Raw genomic sequence first — 11433 nt, 5'->3', positions numbered from 1 at the left:
GTCATCTCTCCGACAGGTAAAGCGCAACCAAAACTGGATCAAGCAATAATCCCAAACACAGCAGCAAATCGACAACAGAATGGCTGAAAAAGAAAAGAATCAAGGTTTTGCAGCAGGCAGTCAAACTCCAGACCTCAACCCAGCTGAAATGCTGTGGCGGGACATTAAGACAGCTTTCTATAATTGAATGCTGTTGTAAAGAACAGTGGGTCAAAATTCCTCCACAACAATGAGAGAGACCGATAAAGTCATACACAAGGTGATTATTCTAGTTATTGCCGCTAAAGGTGGTTCTAAAAGCTTTTGAATCATGGAGTGTTTTCACACACAGCGTCTGCTCTTTGGCTTTGTTTTTGTTAACTGATCACACTGTGCAATATGTCATGTGTTGTTCATCTAACTTAGAATTCATCTAATTTAAAACTTTGTAAGTAGATAATTCAATATCCAGTCCTGACTTTTTACCATCACTGTATCCACTTGTCTAAGTTGTAAAGATCTAAGTTGTTTTTTGTTTTTTCTTGGCTTACTCTATCCACAATATGCTCAATGGGATGAGCAGAGATGCTGATGGTGTCAACATTCTGGACTGGTATTTAATACATAAAAATATTATAATATTACATGTAATATTATCATGTTCATAGCATATATTATTATATTACATTAATTATTATAAATAAATAAATACAAACTCAAAATTTATTTTGTGGATTAAATTATCTAAAGGTTCTTCCACTGACATGAAATTATTGGTCGTCTCCCCCTTCAATAGGAGTTTTACAGTACCTCAGTCAAGTCAAGAAAGCTGCCAGGTAGCAAGAGAAAGAGTTTTATATCAGAGTTAATTTACTGGATAGTGTTTTGTTGGCATTCTCCCCAGAATTTCTGTTTTCCCAAATAGAAGAACTTGAAGTCTTGTTAAGCCAAATTGTTATTTGATGATGGTCAAAATAGGTATAGGTAATAGATGGGAAAAGATGACTGTAAATCTTTGGTGACTCATACAAGAATAGAGTAGAATCAGCTGACATTTTCTTGTTAACCTTATATAAACAGAAAGAAAATCTGTGGGAAAAGGTGTAGCTTCGCTTTGCATAAGAAGACAGAACACAGACAAAGCCTCTGATTTTTTTTTCTCTGCACTGTCTACCATATTCTGACTATTTTGTGTTTTTTGTGGTTTTAACTTTCTTCAATTGGTTTGACATTTTATGAACTCACAGCAATTTTAAAGTAAGATCAACTCCAAGTCACATTTTAAGGTGGTCAGTTTAAGTGATTCACAATGGATACGTTCTTGTGGGGGTTTTTAAGTGTGTTACCTCTTCTTTAAAGCTGCTTTAACATCACACCTGAGTTTTCGTCCTAGAATACAAAAGCAGCAATGCAAAACAGTATTTTAAGATACCCTTTACACTATATTACACACACACACACACACACACACACACACACACACACAGAGAGAGAGACACACACATCATTATCTTTTCTCACTTATCTCTAGTGGTATCTAGCCATGTAGATACTCTTGTATTTGAAATATCTTTCACTGACTTTACTGCCTACATGCAGAAACAATACAGGTGAACCTGTCTGGTGTTCACATTCAAGGCTGTAGCTATAATTGACAATACTTAGGTCATGTCCTTGAATTTTCTTTAAGGAGTATGGTGTTTTTAGTCATCCCAAAGAAATGTATTTTTTTCTTTGAAACCACATTTTGTCTTGTCACATGTTATTGCTCTATGTGTGACAGGATAATGTCACTTCAAGGTCTTCAAGGTCTATTTTTTTATCGTATGCAGGAATGCAATTTGACTGTTGATTTTGGAGGAGGTTTCCTGGAGAGAGGTACTGAAGGTAATGTAATTACTTTAAAAAGGGAGATTTCTGAACTCAGCTTTTCTAAAAATAGCAGCTATTGCATAGCCTACACAGACTGTATATAAAAAATGGATTCAGCCACGCGGATGTGACCCAATGGTCACCATTTTTGGCATTTTGAAACCAATTGTGACTAATAATGTGGGGTCTGACTGTGAAAATGAGACACTGAAGGCTCATTGGCTAATAATTATGACTCACAAGGAGTTAGTCAAACTGAGTAGTCACAGTCCTGATGTGTTAGCATCATTTTTCAGACCAAGAAAATCCATCTATGTTTTACTAAGATTTTAAAATGTGTTGCAAATCGCAACAAATTCACACCATAAAGTGTGGCCACATTGTGACATTCTTACAATGCTCAAAGCTGAAAAAGCAGTCATCAGTGTTCTAGGAATCTCAGGAGATTTAGGTGTTCAGAAGATAGAACAGACATTTCCTGATTCGACTAAATGGACAAATACGTTGTTTTATAACTTGGACTACTGTTAACACTATTACTGCTTTTGGCAGAAATAACAAGCAAGAAATAAAGCGACTTTTATGGTCCTCTAGTGCTGATCCAGCTATAAGAGGAACAATGATGGAAGGGGAGGATCAGTGGGAAAATGTTTAGCTGCTGGTTGAAAGACTATAGTGCGAGGCGGGTATAGAGAGTGAATGGAGATAGAGACAGAGGATAGAGGGAGGTGCTGGTGGTGGTGGTGGGAGGGTGCAACAAGATGGAGAGAGACTGCCTGCACATACTGTCAAGGCAGTTAATATAAGGTGTGGAGATAAGGCCCCACAGACAAACATTGACCAAATCAGGCATTTCAGCAGCGCAGCCTGAACTGTCAGTCAGCCTGAGAGACAGACCAACAATCAGCACTCTACCTCTGATAAGGGCTCTACTGGGCGCGTGCAGGAAATAGCCAATCTGCAGCCGGCCTGGCAAGGAGGGAGGATGGCGGGGAGTGGGATGATGGAGAGCAAAGGGGTTAGAGGGAGGGAGTGGATGTATAGACAACAAGTGAGGGGAAAGTGGCCTATAAATTTCCAGAGAAATGTGGACCGAGAGTTCACGGAAAGTGATAATACCTGAGAGAAAAAAGGGGAAAGAAGGAAAGAAGAGAGAAACAGGATATTCCTGCGTACCACACCCAAATCCTTTCAGAGAGAAAGCGATTCAGTAGGGAATATAAGTGACTTGGTTAAAAAAGAGAGGGAGAAAGAGAGAGAGAGAGAGAGGGAGAGACAAGAGGTGTGATATCGACTCTTAAAATAGCGTCTCTCCCCAGTTTTTTGTCACCTGGGAACAGCTTGCACAGAGAATGTGAGAACTTGGTTTAGACCAGCACCTTACATTAATGATTTGCCAACAGCTTTGACTAGCTCATTCTTCAACATGCCATTCGCCTTGCCTCGCACACAATAGCATCATTTCATCCTCTCTATTGATTAATGGAGCATATAGTGTGTGCAGGCGCGTGCACGTGTTTGCAGGCCTGAATGTTTTTCAGCGTGCCTGAGTGACGAATAACGCTCCCTATTTAATGAAAGGCTCTGTACAGGCTACGAAATTCCCTCATAACAAAATAAACACATCCAAAATACTGGAGCGGATGCCAATGGAAATCCAAGTCAGTTGGAAGGCCACTCCTCGTATCTTGGATCCACACTGGCCCCTGTAGGTGACATCGAGGCACTGCAGGCTGGCAGCAAGTTTGAAGAAATAAATTCCCAGCTGTTTACCTTTGTCAAACACATTTAGGCTCCTCCAAGCAAAACAGTAAGGAGCCCCAACAGCTGGCGAGTATTTATTTTCAGAAGTGGAGTCAGAGGGGTGTCTGAGCTTCCTTGATCATGAACCAAACTGCCATTACCATGACCACTGATAACAGTAGGAATCGTAAACAAGCTAATCACCGAGGGCCTATTTGTATTCTCGTTTGTGTTTGCACACGCTGATGTGCAGGGGGGAGGGCGCAAAAACTAGAGAACAGGCGAGGGTGGCAGGGGAGAACGGGGAGGGTCTCCGATGGAGGGTGGAGTGCGTGTGAAAGGGTTAAGTTCCCTCCCTGGCTGCATGCTGCTTTCCCTTGCTCTGTCAAGCCCCATTAAACCTGCTACACCACAGCAATATGGTGCCATCAATTACAGGCACGCTGCCATCAATGCAGAGCGCAGAGGAGAGGAGAGGCAGGAGCACATAAACAGGACAAACGGCCACATAAAAGACATAAAGCCCTGCAGCCTGCCTCTCTCAAACACACACAAACACTCTCTCTCTCTGCACCTTTTACCTTTTTGAGGTGTCATTCTGTTTCTGAATGAGTCTGGGTTTGTTTCAAATACAGATGGGAAAGAAAAAAAACTGCACAATGCATGCATTCCTGACTCTTTCATGATACTGAGGCAAATTTATGAAAAAGGCTAAAAACTATGTGAAGATTTAGGCTCACTGTGTTAACTGCAGTGTGCTTCTACTGCCCCCGTGTGACAGATGAAAACCCAGTCACCAGTACAGAGCCAAAATAAAAGTCCAAACTTTTAAAAGCGCATATTAACTTTACAGCACTCCATGCTCATCATCAAAACACCGAAAGATCCAAAAGCAGTGAGAAATCTTCAAAGTGACACAAATCTGCATTTCATCTCTTTTGCATGTCTCAAATTCTTTGCTGCATTTCTCTCTCGGGTTCAGACAAAGAACCATTTGTCTGAGATGGAAAGCCATTTTTACTGACCAGCGAAGAGAAAAAGAGCCACTCTTTACCTTTGGGTGCCGTACTGTCTTCAGTACAACAGGTCAGTGAAAGACACTGACAATGTCACAAAGCAACTGAAAATCAAACACTGGGAAAATCGTGAAGATGCAATGTTGCTGTGCACCACATACTGCTGCTGCTGAGAGGCATACCTCTGCACTCACTTTAAACACCTTCAACATGTCTCTGAGAATGAAATCGGCTGAATTTGAATCAGGTATCTTTTTTTTTTTTTAAATTACATCAAATACAAGCAACTATTCCAGTACATATTCTTTGCATGCTATAAAAATGTGGAATTGGTGTATGTTGCCGCAGAGTAAAAGAGACAAATCTGATAAGTAAATTGTTAGATTTTTTTAAAGATGTGATATAAAAAACAAAAACGTTCACGATGAATAGACATTTCTCAGTAGAAAATATTCAAATTAAAACATTTATTTTTGTCTTTTGTGTCTCACTCGTTTGATAGCAACTGGGCAAAAAGCTTTACCCACCAAAATCTGACAGAGTAATAAGGAGACACACCGCACACCCATTTTGAAATAGTTAGAATCTTAAAGAACTGGATTAGGCAATTTTTTATTTATTTATTTTTTACTTCTTTTTTTTTTACATCAATGACACTTGATTAAGCGATGTAGGCAGCTTTAATTTTTCAATACAGCAGACACTCCCTCATAACATATCTTACAGTTAATTGTCGGTGTCTGAACCACATAAAAAGATTAACACTGATTATTTACACCACACATTCATCTTTTAAAAGGAGGAGGAAAATGATACCAGAACACCTATATTTATTTGTAATCTAGGTAAACCAGTCCTTTAAGATGTAAAACAGAGAAACGTACACACAAGTTAAACGTAAAGTAACCTACATATTTACAAATGGCCTCCAACTGCCAGAGTTTTAGGTCGAGTTTATCTGTGAGGAAGAACTACTGCTGCCGGAGCTCTTGGTTTTCTGCCCTCTAGTGGCACTGGGCTGCCGCTGCACTCTCTGGCTGGAAGCCTCCCTGCTCTTCTCACTGTGGCTGGTACCGGCTTTACTGCGCACTCCTGAAACGAAGCAAAAAAGAAAATGCACTCAGGGAAAGGAGGAAATAAATGTTTAGGTAACTGTTATAGGGCTGCTTCGCATATACCATGCAATATGGCATTTTAGAAAAATAAAAATGGAAATAATAATGACGGGGAATGAGAAAGTGCAGCTGATAAAACAGCTAGTTTTCTTATATACTTGACACTAACTATGAAGTGGCGAGAAAGTGCCCTCAGAAACTATGAACTGCAAATATAGCATGTGTCAAGAGACCTGACTATTTTACTGGTGAAGGAAGAAAATATTTTTTTATTTTTTTTTATTTTATTATTCTTCAGCACAACTGAAGAATAGACAACCCGAACTCTCTTTAGCTGTTTATTTAAGTAGCCTTCAAGAACATTTCTCTAGGCTTCTGAAGAACATTTGTTTTCTTCTCTGTCGAGATGATTCAATACCACTTCAATAATGGTGAGGTCAGAGTTTTAGGAAGGCCAATCCATGACCGATTTGTGTTCTAGTTTGTGTTTTTCTATCCAGGTATGATTGTGTGCATTGGCAGTATGTCTGGGCTCACTGCCATGTGGGAAAAATAAACCTGTTGGCAGCTAGATTTCTTTCTTTCTTTTAGCTTTCCAGATGGGACTGTATGGTGGATCAAAAACTGACGGTACTTTCTATGTTCTCAATTCAAGAGAATATTTTGACACGTTTATTTAAAGTTTCACATTTGATTCATCACTCTATAAGACCTGATGCCACTGATTTTCAGTCTAGGTCTTTTGAAATATGGCATACTTCTGCATTTTCTCTCTGTTTCCCTTCCTTAAAAATGGCTTCTTGATGGCCACACGTTCCACTGAGCATATTTCAAATGAGGCTTCAGCAAAGAGTAGATGGATCAGCTGAAGGGCCAGATCCACCTCTCAGGTCCTGTGTCAGTTGTTTCTGGAACTTTTTCCCTATGTCTTAAACATATGACTGTCAGATACTGTCCATGTACCGCAGACAGTTTTCTGACCCGCCAACTTCTTGGTTTGTCCTTCACTTCTCCAATGTTAACTTTGGCATTTTTTAAAGATCCAGACAAAGAATTGTTTTCTTGAATATTTTACAGGTCAGTTTCAACTGGCTCAACAGGAAAGAAAAATAAATAAATCACACCTTTAAAGATGATCAACTACAAGGACTGGACTGAAAAGGAGTGAAAAAGCAGTCAAAGAAAAACTCTGAAGGACCTTTAGAAAGCCTGGAGCAATATTTCTTAAGACCACTTTAAAAATACTGGAAATTACCAGTACTACCCCTCAGATTCCTAGAAGACATGCCTACAGAATCAATTTCAAAACCCTACATCATTATATTCTTGAAAAACCTTTAGGTCAAGGTTAGTGAGATTAAAACTCACCCGAGAGTTTTAGTAGAATCACCTATGGTATCAATTTGAAGGTGCTATGTCGCTTCGTTCTCAAGTTATTGCATTCACAAACTTAAGTGTCCACACTTAAGTCCACAATATCCCATAAGCCTTAGCAAAAATAATAATACAGGAAAAAAATATATATATATTGTTCCAGCTGATAGTGATATTGTTCATTGTTTTACAAAAAAGTATTTCTATAGCGTTTATACTCTCCATTTGTACTATAATCACAGATTTTAGCATTCTTTTTTTATTTTGAAATTGCTTCTTCAAGTTAAAGTTCTGTGTGTGTGTGCATATATATATATATATATATATATATATATATATATATATATATATATATATATATATATATCACTAAACTGATTTAACCATTTAGAAATACAAAATCAAGCCATTGGGGTTGCTTAGGGTTAAGGTTCTTAGCAAGTCAAATGTTTAATCTGTTATTTAAAAAGTCATAAAAAGCTTGGTGCTCGCACACTTTTCTCCGCTTTATTTGTCAAGTTTAAGTTTCTGACCATTTATACTGAAGAACACTTCTTCAGTAAGTGAAATCCTGAAAATAGAACTCAGTAAGTGCATATTTGTATGAACCAAGTCAAGATCCTCTTTTCTTGTTCCGTCACAGGTTAACCATCACACAGCAACATAAAATACTTTTTTTTTTTAACTTGTAAATTCAAGCTACTCTTGTGTAAAAGAGTCAATAAAAAGAGTACTTCAGAGTTTCTTTTATAACTTTCTAGCCACTTAAAAACAAAGGGAAAAAAATCCACTGCACGGTGAATAAATCTCCTTGAGTATGAAAACATCCAAGGGCAAATTCAATTTTTGCGATCCACACACAATTGCATGCATGCACATATAACGAAAGCACAGCATGCAGTTTGTTTTCCAAAATCCTGCTCCATATCAAATGGCACATAAATACAACTTTTGTTAATGAGTAAGGCAAGCAAGTTGGCAGATGGAGGTGATGGACAGAGTGCAGCAAAAGGGACCTTGAGAGTGAGGAGAACTAGTGTCTTGGGGGCCGTAGACCACAATCTTAGTGTTGACCCTTGTGGCTCTGGGGCCTGCTGCTGTGGGGGGAGCTGCGGCAAGTTTAGGGCTCTTTCCAGAGGCCAAAGAGTCCTCTTCTTCAGGAAACAAGACACACAGAAAAAAAGACAGAAAGGAAAGAACTGACCGGGATAGAGAGGAAATCAGAAAAGCCTGCAACACAGTGAGAATGAGCAATTTGTAGATGAGTTTGCATGACTATGCCTGTCTTCAGATGCCCTCCTTTTATGTGGAAAACTGTGCTGTGTGGGGTGAAGTGAAGATTGGATTTAGTTAGTGAGGTGGGGTAAGGGAAGAGTGCAGCACAGAACCTCTGCTACAGCACGTACAGAACTTAAATGGAGGAATGTGATTATTTCACACACTTAAAAAGCAAAGAGAGGAGCAAAGAAAGGATATAACATAAATTGTTAGAAAAAAAAACCAACTTTAACATTCTGAGTCTTTGCATCAAAAATCATATCTGTAGCCACACACACGCTTGTTGTTATCAGAAATTACTGTTACCAACAACTGGGCTTGTTTGCATTGGAAAGTAGGTTGGTCTTAGGATCCCCTCTGACCAGTCCTCTTCCCTAATGTTCTATTCTTGGACCTTTGATGTTGTCCATTCCCACCAGATCATACACCAATCAAGCATAACATTATCACCAACTGCCTAATATTGTGTTGGTCCACATGGACTCCACTAGACGCCCTAGAGGTGTGCATTGGTATCTGGGACCAAGAGGTTAGCAACAGACCCTTTAAGTCCTTTAAGCTGTGAGGTGGGGACTCCATGGATCAGACTTCTTTGTCCAGCATATCTCACAGATGTTCGATTAGACTGAGATTTGGGAATTTTGATAGTTTATACAACAATAGTTTATCGATTAAAAAAAACAAAAAAAAACGACATACATAATTTATGCTAATATAATAATGATTTGTGGCATAACTATACTACACTTTACAAAAAACAGTGATGAGTTCTTTCTCCTTCTAGCCTTGGCTTTCATTAAAGGTGCAGAGTTTTATATATAACTCAACACCTCAAAGACTAAGGAACTGGTTGTGGACTTCGGGAGGTCCAGAGAAGGTCCACTGCCGGTTCAGATAGAGGGGGAGGAGGTGGAGGTGGTCAACAAGTACAAGTACCTCGGGCTGTGGGTGGACAATAAACTGGACTGGTCATGCAACACAGAGCATCTGTATAAAAAAGCCCAAAGCCGACTGTACTTCCTCAGGAGGCTGCGGTCTTTTAACATCTGCAGGAAGCTCCTGAGGATGTTTTACCAGTCAGTGGTTGCTGGAGTACTTTTCTATGCTGTGGTGTGCTGGGGGAGCAGCACAGCAAAGAAGGACTCATCCAGGCTGGAGAAACTGATCAGGAAGGCTGGCTCTGTGGTCGGCATGAAGCTGGACACTCTGGTGACAGTGGCAGAGAAAAGGACACTAAAAAAAACTGCTGGACATTATGAACAATGCTGGGCATCCTCTGCACACGGCCATAAACAACCAGAGGAGTCTGTTCAGTGACAGGTTGCTTCTCCCAAAGACAAGAACTAACAGACTTAAAAACTCCTTTGTCCCACACGCCATCAGACTGTTTAACTCCTCTCTGGAGGGGAGAGGGAGGGGAAACAGGAGGACAAAGGAGGGGGGAACAACTAAGCTGTAGTGCCTCTTCACCTCACTGTGCAATACTTTTGTTAATAGTCAATGGTGCAATAGATCTCAATACTTGAAATGTGCAATTCACTTGTATTTTTATTTTTATTCCTATTTATTCTATTTATCCCCTTCATATATTTTATTTATATATGTCTCTGTATTTATATATGTGTGTGTGTGTATATATATATATAATATTCTGTAACTGTAACTTCTGTCGGTGCTGTGCTTTTGGAAACCGAATTTCCCAGAGGAACCCACCCGAGGGATTAATAAAGTTCTATCTTATCTTATCTTATATTGCCAAAAATGTGAACCCACAATGATTAAAAAGAGCAAAACACATCCTGAACTTTTCTGACTTTCAGAGGGTTAAACTGTAGGTGACAAATGACAGCCCTCTTTTCCTAAGTCAATTGTGACCTGGGGGGTGACATCTGAATCTTAACTAGTGTTTGTGGCTGCTGCATCCTGGACTGACCAATGGTGGGTTAGGAGGACCCAACAGAGGGGGAAAACAGGAACGGACTACAATAAAGCAGTATAAATGGGGAGACTAAAACTTCCCAGCCTGATTTCTGCAATGTTTCTTAGTTAAAAGAAGGTAGACTATGTGAGCTGAAAGATAGTCAACATTTAAATGACAAATATACATAATACTTTCAGTTGCATTACATCCCATTCTTCAGATACTAACCTCTGGCTTCTGTGTGCGCTGTGGTCATGCTTGTGGTGTGGGCGCCAGCTGAAAGGTCTCCACCACAGCTTTCAGCTACCCTCTGTCCTGCACACATTGCCTTCAAGGTCTGGAAGACTGCTTGAGGAGCCACATTCATCTTCAGCAAGTCCACTATGATTCTGTGAGGAGGAGGAAGGGGGTGAGGACATAAAACCATGGTCTTCCATGTAACCCACAGATAAGGCTATTATTAGACATACTTAAAAACCTCCTGATCCACAGTAATTCCTGCAGCCTGAGTAAGTTCGAACAGCTCAATTTCTTCGGCGCTGAGGACTTTCTTCTTCTTTATTGCATATTTCTGCACGTTAGATGTGACAACCAGCGCAGGGGAGTCAGGGGCGGAAGGAATCGTTTGTTGTGCTTGTTGAGACATCACTAATGAACTGAGGGGTTAGATTAAATAAGAAAGTAAAATAAGGTGCAATGACTAAAAGACAATACAGCGTAAACAATGAGAAACACGGCGTAAGTGAACTTCCTCTCCGAATCAAAAATATCAAAATTTATCAAAAATATAACCACAATGAGACTTAAATGATTAACACAGCAAACGCCTGGTTCCTTAAAATTAAAATTATACCTACCATTACGAGCGAAATGCTCAACGTTTAGTCGCTTCTGTTTGAGCCAAGCGTGACGCGCCAAAAATACGTCATTGTCATGCGTTTCATACGTAATCCTCTCAAAAATGAAATAAAATAAAAAAATATGTTTTAAAAAGTTACATTATTCAGTTGTCCGTCACGTCTTCATTTAAGATTTTAAATCCGTGCTTTAAAACCCCATATTAATTTTAAAAACTCTTTCCAGGAGAAAATCTTGCCGCTACTCAGCTATTTTCAAATGCCCCTGGTTGTTTTTG

At 39.5% G+C, this 11433-nt stretch overlaps 1 protein-coding gene across 1 annotated transcript; it reads right to left on the bottom strand.

The window, feature by feature from the left end:
- Nucleotides 1-5206: 5206 nt before the first annotated feature.
- mzt2b (mitotic spindle organizing protein 2B) lies at nt 5207-11296 on the bottom strand. The gene is made up of 5 exons (XM_026173132.2): nt 11156-11296; nt 10769-10954; nt 10527-10687; nt 8116-8253; nt 5207-5702 (listed from the first exon to the last, which is right to left on the bottom strand). Exons 2-5 carry the CDS (start codon nt 10942-10944, stop codon nt 5554-5556), a joined length of 624 nt encoding a protein of 207 aa, XP_026028917.1. The 5' UTR covers nt 10945-10954; nt 11156-11296; the 3' UTR covers nt 5207-5553.
- Nucleotides 11297-11433: the final 137 nt, after the last annotated feature.

This window comes from Astatotilapia calliptera, chromosome 7 (assembly GCF_964374335.1).
Source record: "Astatotilapia calliptera chromosome 7, fAstCal68.1, whole genome shotgun sequence".
In the NCBI taxonomy this organism is placed as follows: domain Eukaryota; kingdom Metazoa; phylum Chordata; class Actinopteri; order Cichliformes; family Cichlidae; genus Astatotilapia; species Astatotilapia calliptera.
The sequence above is the reverse complement of the archived record's forward strand: the minus strand, read 5'-3'. Positions and strand labels throughout refer to the sequence as shown.